Below are 27,181 nucleotides of genomic sequence, written 5' to 3'. Positions count from 1 at the left end.
TCTTTAACTCATATGTTTTGGTCTTGTTCATTTTTGGAGAAATATTGGAAAGATATTTTTGATATTATTTCTGCGGTTTTGAATATTGATTTACAACCTCATCCTATTACCGCAATTTTTGGTTTACCAATGTTAGACTCACTGCATTTATCTTCTTCTGCCCGTCGAATGATTGCATTTCTAACTCTGATGGCTAGAAGATCTATATTGTTGAATTGGAAGGAAATTAATCCTCCCACTGTATTTAATTGGTTCTCTCAAACTATGTTATGTTTAAATTTAGAAAAAATTAGAAGTGGTACTTTTGAGACTTCTATTAAATTTGAAAAGTTATGGAGACCATTTATTCAACATTTTCATATGATGTAATATGACCCTGTGCCAAGTTCATTTGATTTCCCAGCTTTTAGCTTATGTATGTTGAGAGGACCGGAAGTGACGGCATTGATGAATACTTATTTTTGTGAGATATTACAAACAGCCCCCTTTTTTTCTCTCTCTCTTTTTTGTTTCTTTTTTCTTCTATATTAGTTATTAGTTATTAAATTAGTAGATTAGCTAGTTTTGCATTATATATATTTTTTTTTCTTTCTTTTTTTCTGTTTTCTTTATATCATATATTATGAAATATTTAGATTTACCATGTTCATACATATATTTTATGGCTTATGTCTTGGTAAACATTTATATTGTAACTATTACATATGTTTTTTTTCATATGTAATGGAATTTGTATATTGGTAATTTCTTTATCAATATATCATTTGTATTCTGTCCATATTACTAATAATAATAAAAAAGATTTAGAAAGAAAAGAAAACATGGATACACAAGAGAGGGTACTTAAATTTTAGCTACTAAAACAAGATAACTTACTGATTGAAAAAAATCACGATACTTTGATACAAGAGAACTCTACTTCTGTAGCTGTTAACAGTTTTTCCGATCTGAAACACGTAATCAGGACTAGTTAAATTGATATTTTAGAGCTTCTAATAACATATAGTGCTGAAAGATAGTGTGGAAAAGGGATGAATTAAGTTGCAGTAATTTTACAGCGTCTATTCTTTACTCGCTTCATTAGACCATCAATTCTGACAAAGGATCTCCGACCTGAAACATTCTTCACACAGACACTACTTCATCTGTTGAATATTTCTAGCATTTGGCATTTTTGTTTAAACTTCCGGTATCTGCAGAGTTTTTCATTTTCACTTACTAAGAGCAATAGTTTATAGAATTCTTCAGTATATCTTGAGGTATGAAAAGCTGCAATTCGACTGCAGTTAAACATCTCCGTTCTGTCTAAATGAACACAACTGGACCAAGTTATGTGTCTGCTCAGCCTCAAGTTATTTCCCATTATATATATATTTTTTAATTCGTGCCTGTCTGGATAAAAAAAAATTTCTCCTGAATACAAAATTCAGAGTTATTAAAGCAGTCTCACCTGATAATCTCTCCAATCAATATTGAGATTCTCAGTCAGGGAAGGAGGGATATTCAATGGTGCATCAACAAAATCCTAAAAGACATGAGTAAAAACTAAGTTACTACACAGCATGTGACTATAAGGGGGAGGGTGTGCACAATAATATTGCCGTACCAACATGACCATCCCTTGCTATTTCTAAGTCCTGCCACAAGGCTTCACTGGATGATTTCTCAACAGTAACCTCTCTAAGAATCTATTTAATACTTAGAAATTCATTCAATTTCCATCAGAAATTGGCCCAGTTAGGCACTGATAATGTGGAGGACAAATATGAACAAATTGGCAAGATGAATTTTGACTACACTATTTTTGTATCCCTTTGTCTCTTTTTTAATATTCCACTACAAACCTAAATCTTTAATTTTAACACAAATTTGTTAATTAAGACCGGAAGTGAGTCCAGCAGCCTCAGAACAGTGCACAGAGAAGTATACCTTGTTCTTGGTTCTAACTCTAACATTTAATTTTGTATTATTAGCACTTTACTTCAAGCCCCTCAGCTTCTGGAGACAATTTCTCCCGTGTCATTCTTTCCTTATTTAACTCTAACATTCTACCACGACTTGGCATCTATTTCGATATTTTACATCTTCTTGGCTGTACTCACAGATGAACCCATGTTTTAGCATTCATTTAAGACAAAAGGCCTAGTCTTGCAACTTCCTTATATTTGTCATAAAATCAGTTGCTTATTCAACTACCATACAGTTACTCCGATCATCTTAGTGAAATCTCTTTGTTCCACTGCAATCCTTCCAGGTCCAAAACGGGAAGGAACTTAAAAAGCAAAATAACAAATTGCTCGAAGAACTAAGCAAATCCTGATGAAGAGCCTTGGCCTGAAACGTTGAGTGTATTCTTTTCCATAGATGCTGCCTGGCCTGCTGAATTCCTCCAGAATTTTGTGTGTGTTGCTTGGATTTCCAGCAGCTGCAAATTTTTTCTTGTTTGTTAAAAGCAATGTAACAGTTTGCGAACAAAGCCCACGCCCACTCACATGCCTCTTCTCCGGTGCAACCTCACCTGGTTCCAATTGAACACCAGCCCTTCAGCTGTGTAGTCTCGATCCTTGTAATCCTTAAAAAATTCACAACCTGCAGACAATGCAAAGGAAATCTGCAATTACAACAAGTGTTCATTGGTCCTGGCCATTATTGCATTAATGTTTCTGGATGATAGCTGTGCAAAATTTGATTACTCTATTTCTTAGCATTATCACAATGACTGTACTGTGTCAGCTGTAAAGTGCTATGGCTATGGAATGTGCTGAATTTTTGAAAGGTGCAGTACAAATACTAATTTTCCTTCCTCTATCACTGCACCTGCATGTAAATATACTTATTATTACGATTAAATAAAACAATAATCTGGAGATTTGTGGGTGATTTTTTTTAAAGTGAAAAACTGATTAAAAGTGAAAATGTAAGATAATTTAAACTTACTAAAAACAGATTTTTAATACGTGCAATGAATAGTTGAGCCAATCATTTTTAATCCAATACACACCACCCATCAAGCAGAAATCCACAATTGTGAATAATTTTCCTACTATCTTGTCAAATTCAAATTAGAATCAAATAATTTTGCATATGAAGCACTTCAATATCACTGATGTGTCGTGAAGATTCAGAAACCCAAGGTATCCTATGGGCCACGGGGTATTAAACATTACCAGTAGCTCTCTTAGCTCACAAAAAGCCGGAGCAGGAACATAAGAGTGCCATTTTCCCCAGCACATACCTTTGTTCGTACAAGGCAAAGCAAGTATCTGGTAAGGTCTTAAAACCATGAACAATGATTTCAAAAGGTTATTGATTCTACAAATAAAATTATGTGAAGTAGTTACCTGGATACGGTATAGATAATAAGGTGAAATCTGCATATCGCTGTGCTTTGTCCACCTTCTCAGATGAGGTCACACTAAAGAGGAAGAGAGAAGATGAATATTTGTATTATATTGCTTTAAAATTCCAGGCATCTCTAATTTCCCCTCACTCCCCAGTTTTATATTTTTGATGTATTTACTTAGCAAGTTGGATTCTATACATGAGAAATAGAAGATTGCATTGCATTTGAAAGTGTCTGCTACATGCTTCTAGGTAAACAAAGCTAGAATCAGAGTAGAACACCTTACCAGAGTACATTGAAGCCAGCCTGAAAATACATCTTGCTGAAACAGGTAACATTAGTACTTTGCACAAGACGGCCACTGTTGCCATCAATCCATTTGACTTGTAATCAGCTATAATACTCATGACCATGCCCGAGTACTATGAAAGCCCCTGAATAATGAGCTGTGTACTCTTGTTTGTTTCAGTTAAGAACTGTTCCTACTATTCCATAAGCATTTGTCAAATGTACAGTATAGCTATTAGACATCACCATAAGGAAAATGACCTACAGTGAGAAATTGGTTATGGTTAGTGAAAGCCATTAACAAGAGGCAGGTGGCACATGCACAAATGGAAACAAAAATGTAAGTGGAAACAGCACCATTAAATAAACTCTTTACCAAAAAGTCCAATAGATATTACAAGTTAACATATGTAGGGCTTCAAAACATGACCAGAGTATAAATCAAATCACTTATGACACTTGTGTTCTCCTAATTTCCTTTAATTCTTAACCTCATCAATATGCATCAATATCACACACTGAAATTATCACACATATTGCACACTTTGCAAAGAAATCCTTTTTTATCTCCCTAGAGCATTCCTGTCTTTTAAAACAATTATTGGATATTTTAATTTTTTTCCCCCGCATCTCCAATGCTTCCTGCAGCATTGAGTCAAGGTGCAAGTATTGAAAATAGATAGATATAGAAATTTTAAGGAAAAGGAGAAATTGAGTAGGTGAAGCCCTTCTAAATTAATAAGCTTGTCCATTCAAATCAATAACTGAATTATAATCTGAACCCACGCTAAAGGATCTACCACTCCTGCATCAAAAAGGTTTTGTTCTGACAATCCTACTGCTAGGATTAAAATCAATGGATACTTAGCTAATAGTTTTACCCTAGACTGGGACTATTTGTTTTATGGAAAGGATGTAATTGGATTGGGACAATTTGTTATATGGGAAGGATGTAATAGAGAAATGGAGGTTATTTAAAGGAGAAATTTTGAGGGTACGGAATCGTTATGTTCCTCTTAGGTTGAAAGGAAAGGTTAAAAGTTTGAGAGAGTCATGGTTTTCAAGGGATATTGGAAACTTGGTTCGGAAAAAGAAAGAGATCTACAATAAATATAGGCAGCATGGAGTAAATGAGGTGCTCGAAGAATATAAAGGATGTAAAAAGAATCTTAAGAAAGAAATCAGAAAAGCTAAAAGATATGAGGTTGCTTTGGCAAGTAAAGTGAAAGTAAATCCAAAGGGTTCCTACAGTTATATTAATAGCAAAAGGATAGAGAGGGATAAAATTGGTCCCTTAGAGAATCAGGGTGGGACAGTTATGTGTGGAGCCAAAAGAGATGGGGGAAATTTTGAACACTTTCTTTTCTTCGGTATTCACTAAGGAGCAGGTTATTGAACTGTGTAAGATAAGGGAAACAAGTAGGGAAGTTATGGAAACTATGATGATTAAAGAGGATGAAGTGCTGGCGCTTTTAAGGAGTATAAAAGTGGATAAATCTCTGGGTCCTGACAGGATATTACCTAGGATGTTGAGGGAAGTTAGTGTAGAAATAGCAGCCGCTCTGACAGAAATATTTCAAATGTCATTAGAAATGGGGATGATGCCGGAGGATTGTCGCATTGCTCATGTGGTTCCATTGTTTAAAAAGGGTTCTAAGAGTAAACCTAGCAATTATAGGCCTGTAAGTTTGACATCAGTGGTGGGTAAATTAATGGAAAGTATTCTTAGAGATAGTATATATAATTATCTGGATAGACAGGGTCTGATTAGGAACAGTCAACATGGATTTGTGCGTGGAAGATTATGTTTGACAAATCTTATTGAACTTTTTGAAGAGGTTACTAGGAAAGTTGACAAGGGTAAAGCAGTGGATGTTGTCTATATGGACTTCAGTAAGGCCTTTGACAAGGTTCCACACAGAAGGGTAGTTAGGAAGGTTCAATCATTAGATATTAATGTTAAAGTAGTAAAATGGATTCAACAGTGTCTGGATGGGAGATGCTAGAGAGTAGTGGTGGATAACTGTTTGTCATGTACATTAATGATCTGGATGATGGGGTGGTAAATTGGATTAGTAAGTATGCAGATGATACTAAGATAGGTGGCATTATGAGCAATGAAGTATATTTTCAAAGGTTGCAGAGAGATTTAGGCCAGTTAGAAGAGTGGGCTGAAAGATGGCAGATGGAGTTTAATGCTGGTAAGTGTGAGGTGCTACATTTTGGTAGGAATAATCAGAATAGAACATTCTGATTCTAGGTGGAATCTCATGTGGATAGGGTGGTGAAGAAAGCTTTTGGTATGCTGGCCTTTATAAATCAGAGCATTGAGTACAGTAGTTGGGATGTAATGTTAAAATTGTACAAGGCATTGGTAAGGCCAAATTTGGAGTATTGTGTACAGTTCTGGTCACTGAATTATAGGAAAGATGTCAACAAAATAGAGAGAGTACACAGGAGATTTACTAGAATGTTACCTGGGTTTCAGCACCTAAGTTACAGAGAAAGGTTGAACAAGTGAGGTCTTTAATCTTTGGACCGTAGAAGGTTGAGGGGGGACTTGATAGAGGTACTTAAAATTATGAGGGGGATAGATAGAGTTGACGTGGATAGGCTTTTTCCATTGAGAGTAGGGGAGATTCAAACTAGAGGACATGAGTTGAGAGTTAGGGGACAAAAGTTTAGGGGTAACACGAGGGGGAATTTATTTACTCAAAGAGAGTGGTAGCTGTGTGGAATGAGCTTCCAGTAGAAGTGGTAGAGGCAGGTTTGATAATGTCATTTAAAGTAAAATTGGATAGGTATATGGACAGGAAAGGAATGGAGGGTTATGGGCTGAGTGCAGGTTGGTGGGACTAGATGAGAGTAAGCGTTCGGCATGGACTAGAAGGGCCGAGATGGCCTTTTATCGTGCTGTAATTGTTATATGGTTATATAGAAAGGGGCATGAGACAGGTTTGTGCACGGTCACCGCTACTCTTCGCATTATATCTGGAACCATTAGCTCAATACATCAGACAAAATGAAGATATCAGGGGAATTACTATTAAGGGGACAGAGCATAAATTGACCTGTTACGTGGATGACATTTTGATCTATCTAGGTTAACCAACACACTCTTTACCTAAACTGACGCAATCCTTTGAACAATATGGCCAAATATCAGGATACAAGATCAACATAGATAAAACCCAAGTACTTTCATATAACTATAGCCCACTAAGAGAAGTTGAAAGTAGATATCCTTGGGCATGGCAAACAGAGTCTGTCAAATATTTGGGCATCATTATGCCAAAAGATTTGGCAAAATTACCAGAATGCAATTATCAGCCTATATATAAAAAAATTAAGGAAGATATAACAAGATGGAATCTAATTCCTTTTCTTGGTATCAGTTCAAGGACTGAATCTATTAAACTGAATATACTGCCCAGACTACTACATCTCTTTCAGACCCTATCAATAGAGATCAACCAAAATCAATTTAGTGAATGGAACAAGATGCTATCAAAATATATATGGCAAGGTAAAAGGCCTAGAGTTCGTCTCAAAACTTTGCAATCAGCCAAGGAAAAGGGGGGATTGGGGACTACCTTCTCTTAGAGATTATTATTTAGCAGCACAGTCGAGACCTGCGATATGTTGGTGTAACCCATCATATGACGCTCAAGGGAAAAACACTGAGGAGAGGATATTTCCATCCCCATACAGGCAATTTTGGTTGATAACAACCTACAAAGTTACATAAATACTATTGATAACCCATGGGTGAAATTGACCCTTAAAATATGGAAAACTATTATAAAATATAAACTAGAGAGAGACATTGCAATTCTTAAATGGTGTGCATACGACTCAGATTTTATGCTGAATAAACTGGATGCTAGATTTAAGGACTGGACAGCTAAATAAATAACAGCTATTTGCAATATAATGAAAGAAGGAACACTGTTCAGTTTTGAAATGCTCAAAGAGAAACACTTGTTAGAAAAACAAGACTTTTATTGGTATTTACAGATGCAACAGTATGTTAATAGGATGGTTAAAAATGTAACCGAGGCAAGTACATGTCTGATAGAGCTATTTAGAAAAGCATATAATTCAGACAATGGTAGTAGAATCATTTTAATCATGTATAAGGGTTTGTCAAATCTTAAAACACATTCAACTTCATACATTTAAAGAAAATGGGAGAAGGAAGGAGAGATAATAATATCTGAAGAAGAATGGACAACAATATGGAGGTATCAATGGAAGTGTACCAATTCACAGAAATGGAGGGAGTTCGGGTAGAAAAACTTAAGATATTTTATTATACCCTCTTAGATATCCCATTATGGTAGTAACATCCCTGTTTGCTGGAGAAGTTGTGGAAACCAAAATGAAAACCATTATCATATTTTCTGGGAATGCCCTGTTATCAAAGACTGTTGGAGGGGGATATACAATGCCCTACAAGACATTTTTGACTGTGAAATACCCTTAGAGAGTAAGACCATATATTTTGGGTATATACCTCAAGAATGGTTGAAAAGAGATGAATATTTAATGAATATACTGCTGGTGGCTGGTAAAAAAAAACCCTTACCAGGAAATGATTATCACAGGAGAACCCAACTTTAAATGTATGGATGGAAATTACAATGGACATTTACAAAATGGAGAAGATAACAGCATCTGTTAATCATAAGTTGGAACAATTTGATTCATACTGGGAAAAATGGTTTAACTACATAACACCTCATAGGCCTGATTTTATTCTCACAAGTCAATGAATATGTTGTAAAAAGATCACTCCCTACTTTGTACAAAGTTTTCTTATTTTGATTGCTCTTTCTCTCCTCTCCTTTCTATGACTGTATACCTCAGATAATTATTATGTGGAGATTTGTGACAAATATGATTACATGATATATGTACAGTATCTGAAATACATCTTATGGGAATGTTTGTTTGATGATAAACTTCAATAAGAAATAAATTACAAAAAAAAGGTTTTGTTCTGGATCCCATGTAAGAGATCTACAAGTAAATGTTTTGTCGAGAATGGAGAAGGTTATTATTGTAGATTACAAGGGGATCTTGATTGATAAGGGAACTGGGCTGAGGAGTGTCAAATGGATTTCAATAGATAAGTGTGAAGTAATACATTTTGGAAAGTCAAACCAGTGTAGGACTTATACTTTGAATGGTAAGGCACTAGAGGGTGTAATGGAACTAAGAGATTTAGGGGTACAAGTGCATAGTTGGTTGAAAGTGGTATCACAGGTACACAGGGTAATGAAAAAAGGTGCTTAACATACTGGCATTCATCATGCAGGGCACTGAGTATGGAGTTGGGACATTATGCTGCAGTGGTACAAGTTGTTGATGAGGCTGCACTTGGGAGTACCGTGCACAGTTTTGGTCATAGGAGAGAGTGCAGAAAGGAGCACAAAGATATTGCAGGACTAGAGGGCCTGACTTATAGAGAGAGACTGGCTATGCTAGCCCTTTATTCCTTGGAATGTAGGAAAATGAGGAGCAATCTTATGGAAATGATTACAATTATAAGGAGAATGACAAGTCTTCCTCTCCCCCTCTCACCCCAAGTAAGGGAGCCCAAAATAAGGGCACAGATATAGGGTAAGAGAAAAAAGATTTAAAAGCAGCATTTATTTCCATACAGAAGGTGGTGACTACATAAAACGAGCTGCCAGAGGAAGTGGTTAGGGCAGGTACAATGGTACGTAAGCAGCACTTGGATATGTACATGGAGAGACAGAGCTTAGAGGAATATGGGACAAACGCAGGAATTAGGGACGAGCTAGGTGGGCACCATGGTTAGCATGGACTCGTTGGGCCAAAGAGCCTGTATCCATGCTGTATTGCTCTTTAATTCTAAGAGAGAGCAGGTTCTTCAGAAATTTATATTCAAAACATTAAAGAATAAACCATTTTGAAATACAGTATGTACCACTGACTGAAAGAAGCTGTGTTCTTCAGGATAAATCCAGTCACGTCATTAGGAACGCGAGCTGATTCAGATCCATGTTACATCCTGTAAAGTATTTTTAAAAAAGATCTTGTGATGCATACAAGATACACCATGTGCTTTATGAAATTTCTCCATAAGGCAGAAAATAACAATAAATACTCAGTTTCAAAATTGTCAGTCATACATTTTGATTCAATGCCATTTTCTTAGTAGACAAGTGAAGCAAAAACTTCATGGAAATGTGACATATTGGAGCATCACAGTTGGTAGGTAACAATTTCTAATTTCACTATTAGGTATGAACTACACATGAAGACTATAGAAACCACAGGCACAGACATTTATTTAGCTTGTTTTTCCTCAGAGTTCTAGTCATTATATAGTATTTAATTATTTCAAGGATTTATTTTTTGTTCTACATAACGCTCAATGCAATGGTAGATTCTTAGAAGAATTTCTTAATACCTATGCACATTCTCACAATGCAAGTCAGTATTTACAGAGGAAGTTGATGGGCGTACTTAAAAACAAACAAATGAGGCAAGAAAACAATTGACAACAAATTGTGCAAATACGAAAAGAAAGAAATAATAATAACAAATAAGCAATAAACATTGGGAACATGAGATAAAGAGTCCTTGAAAGTGAGTACATAGGTTGTGGGAACATTTCAATAATGGGGCAAGTGAAGTTGAGTGAAGCTATCCCCTCTGCTTCCAAGAGCTTGCTGGTTGCAGTATAATAACTGTTAATGAACCTGGTGCTGAGAGTCCTGAAGTGTCTTACTTTCTTCCTGATAACAGCTGAGAAAAGTGAGCATGACCAAGTGGTGGTGGGGGGGGGGGGGGGGTCCCTAATAATGGATGCTGCTGACAGACCCTATTTTGGTTATTATTCCATTAAGGGTTCATTGAGTATACCCGAAAGCTGTATATGGTGACATATGAACTTTGAACTTTACCCAACTACATAATCTGGAAAATTGATGTCAGCTGGCTAAATTTCCTCAACCTTACAGAAATACACACAAACACACAACCCCTCCCCCCTCCCCCCCCCCAAACTCCAGAAATTCGCTTAGTTCCAGCTGCATACACCAAACCCATGCTCCTTCCATTTTTCTGGTCAGGGTCTCAATGTCCCTTGTGATCCAGGGTTTCCTTGTCCTGTGGAGCATTTATTTGGATCTTGCTGCACGACCTGTCCTTTGTAGAAAAGTTCCAGTGGAAAAATACCTTTGATTACAAGTTCATTGAGCAGTCATCAACTTGAATGTCCTGTAAATCCTGCGGCAAGAGGAGTTGGTGGATTCTTTATGACGTTCCTTAAGATAACTGTTGTTCATCTGGCAGAATTCCTCGTGGTAGAGCTCAATTAGCTGGTGAATAGAGGAGTTCTTCCTTTCAGATCCTTTATGCAGCGTCACAGCCTCAGTCCCACCACATACTGCTTATGAGATAGTTACAGAATTGATGTCCACCTCCTGGTGGTCTATATTGGGGAAAAATATAATGATAGAATCCTGTTGAAGCTACTGAAGAATGATTCACGGAATCATTCATTTTTTAAACCAGACTCCCAGAAGTTTATTCTGTTTCTCCTCTCCACCACTCCCTGCAACTTAAAACTAACTAGTTTTCTTCTTTTCACAGTACTGATGTCTTTAACTTGAAACATGAACTCAAGGTTTTCTTTTCATGGATAATGCCTGACCTGTTGGACTTTTCCAGTATTTTCTGTTTCATTTTGGACTTCTAGTTTCTGTAACATTTTGATTTAAAGCTGTAAAGCATTCCCTCTACAGCAATACATCCTTTTCAAAGTATGTTTCCTGGAACTAATTGAAGAGCATGTCTTATGAGAAGAGGTTGAGTGAACTTGACCTTTTCTCCTTGGAGCAATGGAAGATGAGAGATGACCTGATAAAGGTGTATAAGATGATGAGAGGCATTAATCGTGAGGATCGCCAGAGACTTCTTCCCAGGGCTGAAATGGCTAACATGAGGGGCATATTTTTAAGGAGCTCGGAAGTAGGTACAGGGGGATGTCAGAAGCAAGTTTTTTCACACAGAAAGTGGTGGATGCATGGAATGCACTGCCAGCAATGGTGGTAGAGGTGGATACAATAGGGTCTTTTAAGAGATTCTTAGATAGGTATATGGAGTTTAAAAAAATAGAGGGTTATGTGCTGGGGAAATTCTAAGCAGTTTCTAGAGTAGGTTACATGATCGGCAGAACACTGTGGGTCGAAGGGCCTGTAATGTGCTGTAGATTTCTATGTTCTATATGCACATATATACTACAGTTTACTGGGATCTCCACACAACTAAATGCAGAATAGGAAAATTAACTCAGGGCGACTCATTTGCAACTTCACTGTATTAAAGAGATCATAAATAATAAGTATGGAGGGAAGGGAAGATGCTGGTATGGAATTAAAACACGAATATGGCTTGTTTGGGCTAAATAGCTAGTTTTGCGCAGTATACCGTACATAATACTCCACAATCACACGAACAACAGATGATCCCCCCTCCACACTGACAGGTTAATCATCATTATGTGCCATGTCGTATAATGTGGGTAATCATGGTCTATGACCACAATTGTTCTTATTTTTCCACTTTACAAGATGGATGACCCCAGCCATTATCAATATTCTTCAGAAACTTTCTGCCCGGACTGAGTGGTCAATTAACTAGGACCAACTGCTGATCACCTGCTTCCATGGCTTTAGGTGACCCTGATCAGAGTGGCTAAGCAGGTACTATACCTTGCCCAAGGGTGACCCACAGGTTCCAATGGTAACATTATCCAAGTCAAGGAGCTCTCTGATATATTAACACAATGATACATTCATTCACTCTTTTGCACTGCAGTGTTGTGAAAACATCTGGGATTGTATTGTTTTACGCCAAACAATGTAATGAGGATTTCAGCCGTATCATCCTTTCAAGTAACGTGTTCTAGACCACTACCACCCTCAGTGAGTTTCCCTCCATTTTCCTTCTCATACCTCTTATCAATTACTTTAAATCTATGCCCAAGTTCTTAAATTGTCTGCCAATGGAAAATGATTAGATTCATATAGCACAGAAGCAAGTTGTTCAGCCCACATTGCTGCCAGCCAGTGGGCATACATTCATATTAGTCCCATCCTCCAGTTCTTGGCCCAAAGCAACTCAAGTGCTCACCTAAACACTTACATGCTGTCAATGGCTCTGCTACCACTCTCACCAGCAGTGCAATCAAGGTACTCAACATTTTTGAGCTGAAAAATCCTCAGATCCCTCCTAAGTCTCTTGCCCCTTACCTTAAATCTACGTCCTCTAACTTAAATCACTTCATAAGGAAGAAGTTTCTTACACTTCAGTCTATCTGAGTCTTCAGTTTTACATACCTCAATCATGTTCTGTCCTCCACTTCAGCGAAAACAGGTCTGGCCTCTCCAGTCTTTCTTCATAATTAAAGTCAAGTCAACTTTTATTGCCATTTCAACCATAACTGCTGGTACAGTGCATAGTAAAAATGAGACAACGTTTTTCAGGACCATGGTGTTACATGAGACAGTACGAAAAAGTAGACTGAACTACGTAATAAAAAACACAGAGAAAGCTATACTAAACTACAGACCTACACTGGACTGCATAAAGTGCACAAAAACAGTGCAGGCATTATAATAAATAATAAACAGGACAGTAGGGCAAGGTGTCAGTCCAGGCTTCAGGTATTGAGGAGTCTAATAGCTTGGGGGAAGAAACTGTTACATAATCTGGTCGTGAGAACCCGAATGCTTCGGAGCCTTTTCCCAGATGGCAGGAGGGAGAAGAGATTGTATGAGGGGTGCTTGGGGTCCTTCACAATGCGGTTTCCTTTGTGGATGCAGCATGTAGTGTAAATGTCCGTGATGGCAGGAAGAGAGACCCAGATGATCTTCTCAGCTGACCTCACTATCCGTTGCAGGGTCTTGCAATCCGAGATTGGGCAATTTACGAACTAGGCAGTGATGCAGTTGCTCAGGATGCTCTCAGTACAACCCCTGTAGAATGTGATGAGGATGGGGGGGTGGGAGATGGACTTTTCTCAGCCTTCGCAAAAAGTAGAGATGCTGCTGGGCTTTCTTTGCTATGGAGCTGGTGTTGAGGGAATAGGTGAGATATTCCATCAGGTGAACACCAAGAAATTTGGTGCTCTTTACGATCTCTACCGAGGAGCTGTCGATGTTCAGCAGGGAGTGGTCGCTCCGTGCCCTCCTGAAGTCAACAACCATCTCTTTTGTATTGTTCACATTAAGAGACAGGTTGTTGACTCTGTATCAGTCCATTAGCTGCTGCACCTCCTCTCTGTAAGCTGACTTGTCGTTCTTGCTGATGAGACCCACCACGGTCGTGTCATTGGCAGACTTGATGATATGGTTCGAGCTGTGTGTTGCAGCACAGTCATGGGTCAGCAGAGTGAACAGCAGTGGACCGAGCACGCAACCCTGTAGAGCCCCCATGCTCAGTGTGATGGTGTTGGAGATGCTGCTCCCGATCCAGACTGACTGAGTTCTCCCAGTCAGGAAGTCTAGGATCCAGCTGCAGAGGGAGGTGTTCAGGCCCAGTAGGCTCAGCTTTCCAATCAGTTTCTGAGGGATGATCGTGTTGAATGCTGACCTGAAGTTTATGAACAGCATCCCAACATATGTGTCTTTTTTGTCCAGGTGAGTTAGGGCCTGGTGGAGGGCGATGGCAATGGCGTCATCTGTTGAGCAGTTGGGACGGTACACAAACTGCAGGGGGTCCAGTGAGGGGGGCAGCAGGGTCTTGATATGCCTCACGATGAGCCTCTCAAAACACTTCATGATGATGGATGTAAGTGCAACGGAACGGTAGTCATTTAGGCAGGACACTGAAGACTTCTTCGGCACGGGGACGATGGTGGCGGCCTTGAAGCACGTTGAAATGGTGGCGCTGCTCAGGGAGATGTTGAAGATGTCAGTGAGAACATCTGCTAGCTGGTCTGCACATCCTCTGAGCACTCTACCAGGGATGTTGTCTGGTCCAGCAGCCTTCCGTGGGTTGACCCTGCACAGGGTTCTTCTCACGTTGGCCACGGAGAGACACAGCACCCGGTCATTTGTAGGAGGAGTGGACTTCTCCTCAAACGTCATTTTCTGCCTCAAACCGGACGTAGAAGTTATTCAGCGCATTTGGGAGGGAGGCATCACCTGCACAGTCAGGTGATGTTGTCCTGTAATTGGTGATGTGCAATTACAAGAGCGGTCTGTATGCTGGGATTAACATAACAGAGATGTGGTCTGAGTATCTGAGGTGGGGGCGGGGCTCTGCCCGGTATGCGTCGGGGATGTTTGTGTAAACCAGGTCCAATGCGTTCTCCCCTCTCGTTGCAAAGTCCACACACTGATGGAACTTGGGGAGCACTGACTTCAGGTTTGCGTGGTTGAAATCACCAGCCAAAATAAAACGTCCATCAGGGTGTGCGTTCCGCAATTTGCTGATAGCCCCGTACAGTTCACAGAGCGCCTCCTTAGCATTAGCGCTGGAGGGAATGTAGACACCGAATATAAGAAGAGGTGAATTTCCATGGCAAATAAAATGGTCTGCATCGAACTGCCACAAACTCCGCTAGCGATGAGCAGTGTCTGGAAACCAGCACAGAGTTCCTACACCATTCCATATTGATGTAAACACACACACCACCACTGTGAGCATTACCGGAGACGGCTGCATCTCTGTCCGAACGAAACAAAGCTAGCCCATCTAGCTGGCTGGCAGCGTCCAAAATCCCATCAGTGAGCCATGTCTCTGTGAAGACATACGCGGAGCAAACTCTGTACTCCTGCCGAGTATTACTTTGGAGTCGGATATAGTCCATTTTATTGTCCAGGGACTGGACATTGGAGAGCAGAATGGACAGGACAGCCGGCCGGCTAGGGTTTGCTTTTAGCCTGGCAAGGACCCCTGTCTGTTTGCCTCGCTTTTGCTTCCTCGCACGTCGCTTTCGACATCTCCATCTCCGGCTCCCAGCATTAGGCAAGTCCAAAGAATGTAGGCCCATTCCCCTCAGCAAGCCGACGTCATGTAATTCACCCAGTAGATCTTTGTGAAGGTTTGTTCTTTGACAATCTCTGTATTGTAGTAGTATCTGGCGATGGTAGACAGCCGGTTTGTTATCCATATGCCCTAATCGAAAATTGTGTATCAAACTTAAAATAGGAAATTAAAGTAACACCAGGTCTGAAAAGCCACTGCTGCCGTGCTGCGCCGCGTCATGGGACAGTATAAACACTACAACCCAGGAAATATCTTGCTGATTCTCCTCTGCATCCTCTCTGGTGGTGTATGTCCTGCCCTAACTAATATCCAAAATGCAGAACTTCAGTTTATTGTAGTACTAAATTTCATCTGCCATTCCTCAGCCTACTTCACCAACACATCAATATTACTATATGGCTAAAACCACCTGCCACAATCAATAACTCCACCTTTCTTTTGTCATCTACAAATTTACTCATCATGCTTCATAGATTTACATTCAAATCATTCACATATACTACAAGCAGAAAAGATCCCTGTGGAATACCACTAATCATAGAAACAACCTTCTTGTTATTACATCTTTCCTATAATGTGGTCACCAGAACTACGTTCAGTATTCCAGCAAGGGACCTTCCAATGCTTTATAAAGTTGAAGCACAACTTCCATGCTCTTGTACTAGAATTTAACTAGCCATTGTACAAAACAAAAGCACAAATTATACTAATGAAACTTCAGATAAATTATATATTATTCTGATCTATATTCAGACTCCTTACTTGCCCCAAGGCTTCACTGCAACCACCACCTGTAAACATTGCCTCAATATTATTGAGATTGGTGTTACAACAAGTTTTTAATTAAATACGATGAAGCATGTACTTACTTCAGTCCAAACTTCACTTTCTTCTTCTCTACCATCAAGTCACAAATGTAACGAACAGAAAGATAGCGAAGCAGCTTTATGTCATGACCTCGAACCTTATCGAATAACTGGGAATCACCATTTCTGGAATAATCAAATACAGACATGAAAACAAGTTCAGAATAAAACTAAAACCTAGTGTCCAACATTGTTTTACAATGATTATGACTGCAAAAACAACTCATACCTTTCTAAGGAGTTAATTTCTGACTCTTACAATATCTCAGAATCTGCAGAATCTTCACAGTACATTATTTCTTTAAACAATGGTATGTGTTGATGACATAAAATCAAAGTGTAGCAATCTAGTTATTTATTTTACAAAGATAACCCGACATTTTCCCATTTTAAATTCATGCTTACAAATTCTGGTCTAATCAATCCATATCCCTTTGCAAGCTCCTTATTAACTTGCTAACCTACTTATCATTGTACCTCCATCATATCTGGCTCGAGTACACAACGTCCTTTTATCCAAGTCATTAACATAGCTGAAGACATAAAATTAAGTCCTGCACACTGGATTTTGATTGCCAATGTACAGTCTGAAAATGACAAACTCATGACAACTATCTTCTGATATCTTAAGAGTGATAACTACTTTAAAGGTATATAACTACTCTTTTGGAAGAGGACAGTGAGGCTTGAGAGGAAGTGCGGCAGCGGCCATTTTCAAATTGTCCAATTGCTTCTCAGATCGGAGTTCTGAGAGGCAGGACTGCGCAGGCGCATGAAGGAGGCCCGGGAAGGAGGGAAGATATATAAAGAACGCCGCCTTAAGAAGCGGGCAGCTTTGTTTGCGGGCAGCGGAGTGAGCCGGGCGCAGAGTGTAAGGCTTGGGAGTGAGCCGGGCGCAGAGTGTAGGGCTTGGGAGTGAGCCGGGCGCAGAGTGTAGGGCTTGGGAGTGAGCCGGGCGCAGAGTGTAGGGCTTGGGAGTGAGCCGGGCGCAGTGTAGGGCTTGGGCTCAGGGGGCTTAGGCGGAAGACGGCACAGTAGGCTTCTCTTTTAGTTCTTGTATTTTCAGTTATTTGGGAGGTATGAGTGTGAGGGCAGCTTGTTGTTCTCGGTGTCGGATGTGGGAGATCCTGGAGTCTCCGAGCCTCCCGGACGTCCACATCTGCGCCAGGTGCGCCGAACTGCAGCTCCTGAGGGACCGAGTTAGGGAACTGGAGCTGCAGCTCGATGACCTTCACCTGGTCAGGGAGAGTGAGGAGGTGATAGAGAGGAGTTACAGGCAGGTGGTCACTCCGGGACCACGGGAGGCAGATAGGTGGGTTACAGTCAGGAAGGGGAAGAGGCAGGTACTAGAGAGTACCCCAGTGGCTGTACCCCTTGACAATAAGTACTCATGTTTGAGTACTGTTGGGGGGGACAGCCTACCTGGTGGGAGTGACAGTGGCCGAGCCTCCGGCACAGAGGACGGCCCTGTAGCTCAGAAGGGTAGGGTTAGAAGAAAGAGATCCATAGTAATAGGGGACTCAATAGTCAGGGGCTCAGACAGGCGTTTCTGTGGAGGTGACTGGGAGTCCCGGATGGTAATTTGCCTCTCTGGTGCCAGGGTTCGGGACGTTTATGATCGCGTCCAAGATATCCTGAACTGGGAGGGTGAAGAGCCAGAGGTCGTGGTACATGTAGGTACCAATGACATAGGAAGGAAAGGGGAAGAGGTCCTGAAACGAGAGTATAGGGAGTTAGGAAGGCAGTTAAGAAGAAGGACCGCAAAGGTAGTAATCTCGGGATTACTGCCTGTGCCACGCGACAGTGAGAGTAGGAATAGAATTAGGTGGAGGATGAATGCGTGGCTGTGAGATTGGAGCAGGGGGCAGGGATTCAAGTTTCTGGATCATTGGGAACTCTTCTGGGGCAGGAGTGACCTGTTCAAGAAGGACGGGTTACACTTGAATCGTGGGGGGACCAATATCCTAGCGGGGAGGTTTGCTAGGGCTACAGGGCGGACTTTAAACTAGTAAGATGGGGGGGCGGGAGACTATTTGAGGAGACTATGGGAGAGGAGGTTAGTTCACCAGTGGAGCAAGTAAATAGACAGTGTGTGAGGGAGGAAAGGCATGCGCTCAGCCCGAAGATGTAGGGGAGAAGAAAGAAAAGGATAATAAATTTGAATGCATTGTTAGGGATGGAAAGAGGAGGAGATGGAGAGTATCTTAAATGTATCTATTTTAATGCTAGGAGCATTGTAAGAAAGGTGGATGAGCTTAAAGCGTGGATTGATACCTGGAATTATGATGCTGTAGCTATTAGTGAAACATGGTTGCAGGAAGGGTGTGATTGGCAACTAAATATTCCTGGATTTAGTTGCTTCAGGTGTGATAGAGTAGGAGGGGCCAGAGGAGGAGGTGTTGCATTGCTTGGAAGGATAGATTAGCGAGCTCCTCTAGGGAGACCATTTGGGTGGAATTGAAGAATGGGAAAGGTGCAGTAACACTGATAGGAGTGTATTATAGGCCACCTAATGGGGCGCGTGAGTTGGAAGAGCAAATGTGTAAGGAGATAGCAGATATTTGTAGTAAACACAAGGTGGTGATTGTGGGAGATTTTAGTTTTCCACACGTAGACTGTGGGAAGCTCATTCTGTAAAAGGGCTGGATGGTTTAGAGTTTGTGAAATGTGTGCAGGATAGTTTTTTGCAACAATACATAGAAGTACCGACTAGAGATGGGGCAGTGTTGGATCTCCTGTTAGGGAATGCGATAGGTCAGCTGACAGATGTATGTGTTGGGGAGCACTTCGGGTCCAGTGATCACAATATCATTAGCTTCAATATAATTATGGAGAAGGACAGGACTGGACCTAGAGTTGAGATTTTTGATTGGAGAAAGGCTAACTTTGAGGGGATGCGAAGGGATTTAGAGAGAGTGGATTGGGTCAAGTTGTTTTATGGGAAGGATGTAATAGAGAAATGGAAGTCATTTAAGGGTGAAATTATGAGGGTACAGAATCTTTATGTTCCTGTTAGGGTGAAAGGAAAGGTTAAAGGTTTGAGAGCACCATGGTTTTCAAGGGATATTAGAAATTTGGTTCAGAAAAAGAGGGATGTCTACAATAGATATAGGCAGCATGGAGTAAAGGAATTGCTCGAGGAATATAAAGAATGTAAAAGGAATCTTAAGAAAGAGATTAGAAAAGCTAAAAGAAGATACGAGGTTGGTTTGGCAAATAAGGTGAAAGTAAATCCGAAAGGTTTCTACAGTTATATTAAAAGCAAGAGGATAGTGAGGGATAAAATTGGCCCCTTAGAGAATCAGAGTGGTCAGCTATGTGTGGAACCGAAGGAGATGGGAGAGATTTTGAATGATTTCTTCTCTTCGGTATTCACTAAGGAGAAGGATATTGAATTGTCTAAGGTGTGGGAAACAAGTAAGGAAGTTATGGAACCTATGACAATTAAAGAGGTGGAGGTACTGGCGCTTTTAAGAAATTTAAAAGTGGATAAATCTCCGGGTCCTGACAGGATATTCCCCAGGACCTTGAGGGAAGTTTGTGTAGAAATAGCAGGAGCTCTGACGGAGATCTTTAAGATGTCATTAGAAACGGGGATTGTGCTGGAGGATTGGCGTACTGCTCATGTGGTTCCATTGTTTGAAAAGGGTTCTAGAAGGAAGCCTAGCAATTATAGACCTGTCAGATTGACATCAGTGGTGGGTAAATTAATGGAAAGTATTCTTAGAGATAGTATTTATAATTATCTGGATAGACGGGATCTGATTAGAAGTAGCCAGCATGGATTTGTGCGTGGAAGGTCATGTTTGACAAACCTTATTGAATTTTTTGAAGAAGTTACGAGGAATGTTGACAAGGGTAAGGCAGTGGATGTAGTCTATATGGACTTCAGCAAAGCCTTTGACAAAGTTCCACATGGAAGGTTAGTTAAGAAGGTTCAGTCGTTAGGTATTAATGCTGGAGTAATAAAATGGATTCAACAGTGGCTAGATGGGAGATGCCAGAGAGTAGTGGTGGAGTTATCGGGATGGAGGCCGGTGACTAGCGGGGTGCCTCAGGGATCTGTTTTGGGCCCAATGTTGTTTGTAATATACATAAATGATCTGGATGATGGGGTGGTAAATTGGATTAGTAAGTATGCCGATGATACTAAGGTAGGAGGTGTTGTGGATAATGAGGTGGGTTTTCAAAGCTTGCAGGGAGATTTATGCCGGTTAGAAGAATGGGCTGAACGTTGGCAGATGGAGTTTAATGCTGAGAAGTGTGAGGTTCTACATTTTGGCAGGAATAATCCAAATAGAACATACAGAGTAAATGGTAGGGCATTGAGGAATGCAGAGGAACAGAGAGATCTAGGAATAACTGTGCATAGTTCCCTGAAAGTGGAGTCTCATGTAGATAGGGTGGTGAAGAGGGCTTTTGGAACGCTGGCCTTTATAAATCAAAGCATTGAGTACAGAAGTTGGGATGTAATGCTAAAGTTGTACAAGGCATTGGTAAGGCCAAATTTGGAATATTGTGTGCAGTTCTGGTCACCGAATTATAGGAAAGATATCAATAAATTAGAGAGAGTGCAGAGACGATTTACTAGGATGTTACCTGGGTTTCAGCAATTAAGTTACAGAGAAAGGTTGAACAAGTTAGGTCTCTGTTCATTGGAGCGTAGAAGGTTGAGGGGGGATTTGATCGAGGTATTTAAAATTTTGAGAGGGATAGATAGAGTTGACGTGAACAGGCTGTTTCCATTGAGAGTAGGGGAGATTCAAACTAGAGGACATGATTTGAGAGTTAGGGGGCAGAAGTTTAAGGGAAACACGAGGGGGTATTTCTTTACTCAAAGAGTGATAGCTGTGTGGAATGAGCTTCCTGTAGAAGTAGTAGAGGCCAGTTCAGTTGTGTCATTTAAGGTAAAATTGGATAGGTATATGGACAGGAAAGGAGTGGAGGGTTATGGGCTGAGTGCGGGTAGGTGGGACTAGGTGAGATTAAGGGTTCAGCACGGACTAGGAGGGCCAAGATGGCCTGTTTCCGTGCTGTGATTGTTATATGGTTATATGGTTATAAGCCCATCTCCACCTACTCTCATCTTGTACAACAATCTTTTATATAGATTTTTGAAAGCCTTTTAAAACACTAAATACATTACATCTGTTTGTTCCCTCAAACCATTCTACTTGTTAATCCTGAAACAAGTATTAAATTTGTCAAACAATTTTCTATTGAAAACCGTTTTGACGCTTGACTGTATGGTGGATTGCACCATCTTCCTAATGACGGATGTTAGGCCAACTAATGTGTAGTCTATTGCTCTATGTCACTCTCCTTTCTTGAACAGTGGCATCATCTTTACAGTTTTTCCAATCTTCTGGGACCTCTAGAATTCAGGGAATTTTGGTAAATTACAATACATCTCTGCAGTTATTCCTTTTAAGAGCCAAGGATCACAAGCCATTAGATAAATGATCCCATTATGTGCTTCTTAGTATATTTCCATTAATAACAAGATTTATTTTAAGTTTCTCTTTTTCTATAGCTCACTGAATTTTAAGTATTTCCCATTATTAATTCCCTGATATATTCTTGAATTTTAAAAATGGAATACAATTTACCTTGGCTACTCCTTTATTTTAAATAACTAAAGAAATTCTTATTGTCTGCTTTTATATTATTTGCTAATTTATTTGTACTCTTTTGTACCCTCTTCATATTTTAGTCATTCATGATTTCAAATTATTTCCCAATCCTGCACAAGCATAATAGCAGACATCATAGTTGAGGCATACCAGGGAGTTCTTTGAACTGATATTAGAAAGCAGATAACCTATCGCCAGAGAGAGTGATAGATCTTTAAGATCACAGTGAGCTATACCACATTCACTGCTGGCCACAAAATCCACATCAAATTAATTGTTCCATATAAAATGCTTTGCTGATTCTCACAAACTTGAACTTTAAAAAATACTGTCTCTATAAACCATAGTTATACCCACACAGAAACTTATTTGATATCTCTCCTAACACGAGAGAATCTGCAGATGCTGGAAATCCAAGCAACACACACACAAAGTGCTGGAGGAACTCAGCAGGCTAGGCAGCATCTATGGAAAAAAGTACAGTCAACTTTTTGGGCCGAGACCCTTCAGCAGGTCTGGAGGAAAAATAGATGAGGAGTAGAGTTAAAAAGTGGGGAAGGGGAGAGAGAAACATAAGGTGATAGGTGAAACCTGGGGGGGGGGGGTATGAAGTAAATAGTTGGGAAGTTGATTGGTGAAAGAGTACAGGGCTGGAGAAGGGGAAGTCTGATAGGTGAGGATAGAAGGACATGAAGGAAAGAAAAGCAAGGAGGGTCACCAGAGGAAGGTGATGGGCGGGCAAGGAGGTAAAGTGAGGGAGGGGAAAAGGGGAGGGGACTGGTGAAGGAGAGGGCAGCTGGGGACCCATGTCAATCCATGGTTTCCTCTACTGTTGCAATGAGGCCACACTCAGGTAGGAGGAACAACACCTTCTATTCCATCTGGGCAGCCTCCAACCTGATGGCATGAACATCGATTTCTCAAACTTTTGGTAATGACCACCCCACTCCTTTAATCAGTCCCCATCCACTTTTCGCTCTCTCGCCTTATCCACTTGCCTGCCCAACACCTCCCCCTTTTCTTTCTTCCATGGCCTTCTATCCTCACCTATCAGACTCCCACTTCTCTGGCCCTGTGTCTCTTTCACCAGCTTCCCAGCTATTTACTTCATCCCTCCCCCTCCTGGTTTCACCAATCACCTTATGCTTCTCTCTCCCCTTCCCTCTTTTTAACTCTACTCATCTTTTTTTCCTCCAGTCCTGCCAAAGGGACTCGACTGGAAATGTCGACTATACTTTCTTTTCCATAGATACTGCCTGGCCTGCTGAGTTCCTTCAGCATTTTGAATGATCTCTCTTCCACGTAGCTTTTCAATATTGTTGCCTTAGAGCAGTAAACAATTCCTGACTTCAAAATAATTCTATTAGAAGCTTGTTGCTGCAAAATCTTTAAAAGAAAAAGGAGAAAATACATGTTATACTCAGATTCACATGCTTTTCAACATGATCAATGCAATACTACTTAACACACATAGGCATGAACAAAATTTTACTTTCATTTGACATGAAGAATTTCACTCACCGTACAACATAGTCATCAGGCACTTCGTCAGATTCTGCCCCTGCATCATCAGATCCTCCTAAACAAAGAAAAAAAACACAAAAGCATGTACAAATTGTTTATGGTTGTATGTATATTACAATAAATCAATTACTTTTCTTTCAGCAAATAATTAAGGCAAACTGCAACAGTAATCCACTTTTCTGATCTATACATGGAATACACAGTATTTAAACAGGATTTACAAGCTTGCTTATAAAAATATTAAGAGTGCATGTAAGTGTACATGATCCAGCACCTCATACCTCCTTTGCCACTCAAAAAAATCAGTTTACACTCCTTACATACAGATTTAATGTCTCTTGATTCTTTTAGCATCCAAAAATCTATCAATATCTGTGTTTGATCTCATTGATCTTCATTGCTTTTTATGGCAACATTCATGCACCACCCAACTCTCTTCCCATCTTTCCTCAATAACATTTATCAACCTAACACTGTTTACTTCTCCCTCATTTATTTGTTCAGTCTCCTCTAAAACTCAACTGCATTATCTGCTTTAGTCTCGCAATATTTTAGCTGATCACATTAAAAAGTACAGCATTTGAATTTCAGAGTAACTATCGGACCTACACATGCTCTTTTCCACATGAAAGCTTTCTCTGTTTATATTCTATCCAAGCCCATCATTCTACTTATCTATCCTTCAGCCTTTAGTTCTCAAGAGTACAAAAAAATCATGCCAATTCATCATGAACTGCTATACATCCTTGCATTCCTAGTAATAATCCAGCGATCTTTGGTGCCTTTATATCCAAGTTTCTCTCTAATGGTTTACACACAGGACCCAAGTCTATCTAATAAGGGCTTGATTTGTATTTTAACATAGCTTCCCTACTTTTTAATTCTGTCCCTTTGGAGTTATCCCCCTGAAAATTAGTTTTTTTTAAAAAATGGATTTAGTAAAAAGCAAACAAATGGTGCAACCTTTCATCAGAAACAAGAGAAAATCTGCAGATGCTGGAAAACTGAACAGCACACACAAAATGCTGGAGGAACTCACTTACCACCCCACACGCCTCCATGTCCAGCACATAATTCTCCAAAACTTCCACCATCTCCTATGGGACCCCATCACCAAGCACATATTTCTCTACCCCTTACTTCTTGCTTTCCACTGGGGTCGCTCCCTACGCGGCTCCCTTGTCCGGTTGTCCCTCCCTACTGATCTCCCTCCTGGCACTTGTCCTTGCAAGCGGAACAATTGCCACACCTGCCCATACACCTCCTCCCTCGGTACTATTCAGGGCCCTAAACAGTCCTTCCAGGTGAGGCAACACTTCACTTGTGAGCCTGTTGGGATCATCTACTGTGTCCACTGCTCCCAGTGTGGCCTCCTGTTGATCAGTGAGACCCAACAGAGATTGGGAGACTGCTTTGCCGAGCACCTACACTCTGTCCGCCAGAAAAAGTGGGATCTCCCAATGGCCACCCATTTTAATTCCATTTCCTATATGTCCATCCATGGCCTCCTCCACCATTGTGAAGAGGCCACACTCAGGTTGGAGAACAACCTGACCTCCAGCCTGATGGCATAAACATTGATTTCTCAAACTTCCAGTAATGCCCCCACCTCCCTTTCCTTCACCATTTCCCATCCACTTTTCCCCCCTCTCACCTCATCTTCTTGTCCCCCCCACCCATCGTCTCCCTCTGATGCCCCCTTTTCTTCCTTCCATGGTCTTCTGTCTCTTTCACCAATCAACTTCCCAGCTCTTTACTTCATCTACCCCCTTCAGGCTCACCTACCACGTACTTCTCTCTCACTTGGGTAGGAAAAATAGAAATTTTTTTTGGAAAGGTGAGAAATTGAAAAAAATTTGTTGGGGGTATTTGTGTGTCAACATACATAGATCACTGATTTAACACGCAGGTATAACAGGTAATCCGATAAAAGTAATTTCTCTTATTTCAAGACAGTTTAGGCCAAGAGTACAGATTTCTTACTCCAATTAACATTTGACCCTAGTGGGGTTGCATCTGGAATATTGTGTACAATATAGTCTTCCTACCTAGGACATTCATTATTGCAAAGGAAATACTGCAAAGATCAAACTAATTTCTGAGACAGTAGATCTGTCAAACGAGGAAAGAATTTGGTTAGCTAGTTGTGCTGCTGCTTCACAGCCCCAGCGACCTAGGTTCAACCCCAGCCCTCTACGCTGCCCATGTGCAGCTTGTACATTCTTCCTATAAACACGGGATGCTCTCGTTTTCTCCCATAACTCAAAGGTGTGCAGACTAGTAGGCTAATTGATAATGTACATTTGGCTTAGTATATCAGTGAGTGATTCAATCTGGCAAAAGTTGATGGAATGGGAGGGAAATACATTTAATGCAAGCAACTGATGGAGGAATCACAAACATGGGCTGAGACACTTAAAGATTATGTGTGGAGAAACTTCTTCACTCAGATGGTAGTTACTCTCTGGATAAATTGTCCAGCAGATGTTAGAGGTAGATCATCAGATATTTAAGATGGAGATAATAAACATTTGAAATATTTAAGAATTGAGAGTTACGAGAAACTGGAACAGAAGAGGAATTGAGGCCACAATGATTACATTGAACAGCAGGGCAGGTTTAAGGGGCCTGGTGGTCTACCCCTGCATCAATTTTCTTGGCTTCTCGTGGATGCTTCCTTAACTAGACCCAGGGGTTAGAGTCTTAAAATAAAGGGTTGCTATTCAAGGCAGAGATGGGGAAGAATTCTTTCACCCAAAAGATAGAAACTCTTGTGTCATAAGGTAGCTGCAGAAGGTGAATGGCTTAGTGTATTCAACTGAGGTGGATAGATTTTTAGATATTAAAATAAGCAAGAGGCTACTGTAGGAATGTGGCACTGCACTAAAAGATCAGCCACAATTTTAGGAAACGGCCTATTAAGTATCATGGCCTAACATTTCCACAACCAACTTCACTACAACACAAAATCAAATCTACTTCAGCTAAAATAGAACAGCAAAGTCAGAGACAGATCTTTCATTCTCTCATCAACTTTCTATTTTGGAAAAGACATTTTGTATATAAATGTACTAGATAATGCAATTTGTTTCATAATACCAACACATGTTCTAAATGATCTCTTTCTGTACCATCCATTTAAACATCTACAACTGATTCATATTAGACCATAAGGCATGGGAGCAGAATTAGGCCATTCAGCCTATCGAATCTGCTCCACCATTCCATCATGACTGATTTATTATCCCTCCCAATCCCATTCACCTGCCTTCTCCCTGTAATCTTTGTTGTCCTTACTAATCAAGAACCTATCAAACACCACTTAAATATACCCAATGACTTCGCTGCCACAGCTGTCTGTGGCAATGAATTTGATAAGATTCACCTCCCTCTGGCTAAAGAAATTCTTCATCTCCTCTAGGGATGTTCTTCTATTCTGAGGCTGTGCTCTCTGATTTTAGACTCCCCCACTATAGGAAACATCATCTTCACAT

At 40.4% G+C, this 27,181-nt stretch overlaps 1 protein-coding gene across 2 annotated transcripts in view; it reads right to left on the bottom strand.

Annotated features, from left to right (window-relative positions):
* mtmr14 (myotubularin related protein 14) overlaps positions 1–27,181 on the bottom strand; it is a 132,576-nt gene that overhangs the window by 62,583 nt on the left and 42,812 nt on the right. For both annotated transcript variants that reach the window (XM_059944786.1, XM_059944787.1), the window contains exons 5-9: positions 23,685–23,742; positions 16,534–16,656; positions 3,342–3,415; positions 2,519–2,589; positions 1,451–1,525 (exon numbers count right to left, since the gene is read on the bottom strand). In XM_059944786.1, coding sequence (XP_059800769.1) covers positions 1,451–1,525; positions 2,519–2,589; positions 3,342–3,415; positions 16,534–16,656; positions 23,685–23,742 — 401 coding nt within the window. The remainder of the gene's footprint in view (positions 1–1,450; positions 1,526–2,518; positions 2,590–3,341; positions 3,416–16,533; positions 16,657–23,684; positions 23,743–27,181) is intronic.

Source organism: Hypanus sabinus, chromosome 19 (genome assembly GCF_030144855.1).
Source record: "Hypanus sabinus isolate sHypSab1 chromosome 19, sHypSab1.hap1, whole genome shotgun sequence".
In the NCBI taxonomy this organism is placed as follows: domain Eukaryota; kingdom Metazoa; phylum Chordata; class Chondrichthyes; order Myliobatiformes; family Dasyatidae; genus Hypanus; species Hypanus sabinus.
This window is presented reverse-complemented; position numbering and strand designations above follow the sequence as displayed.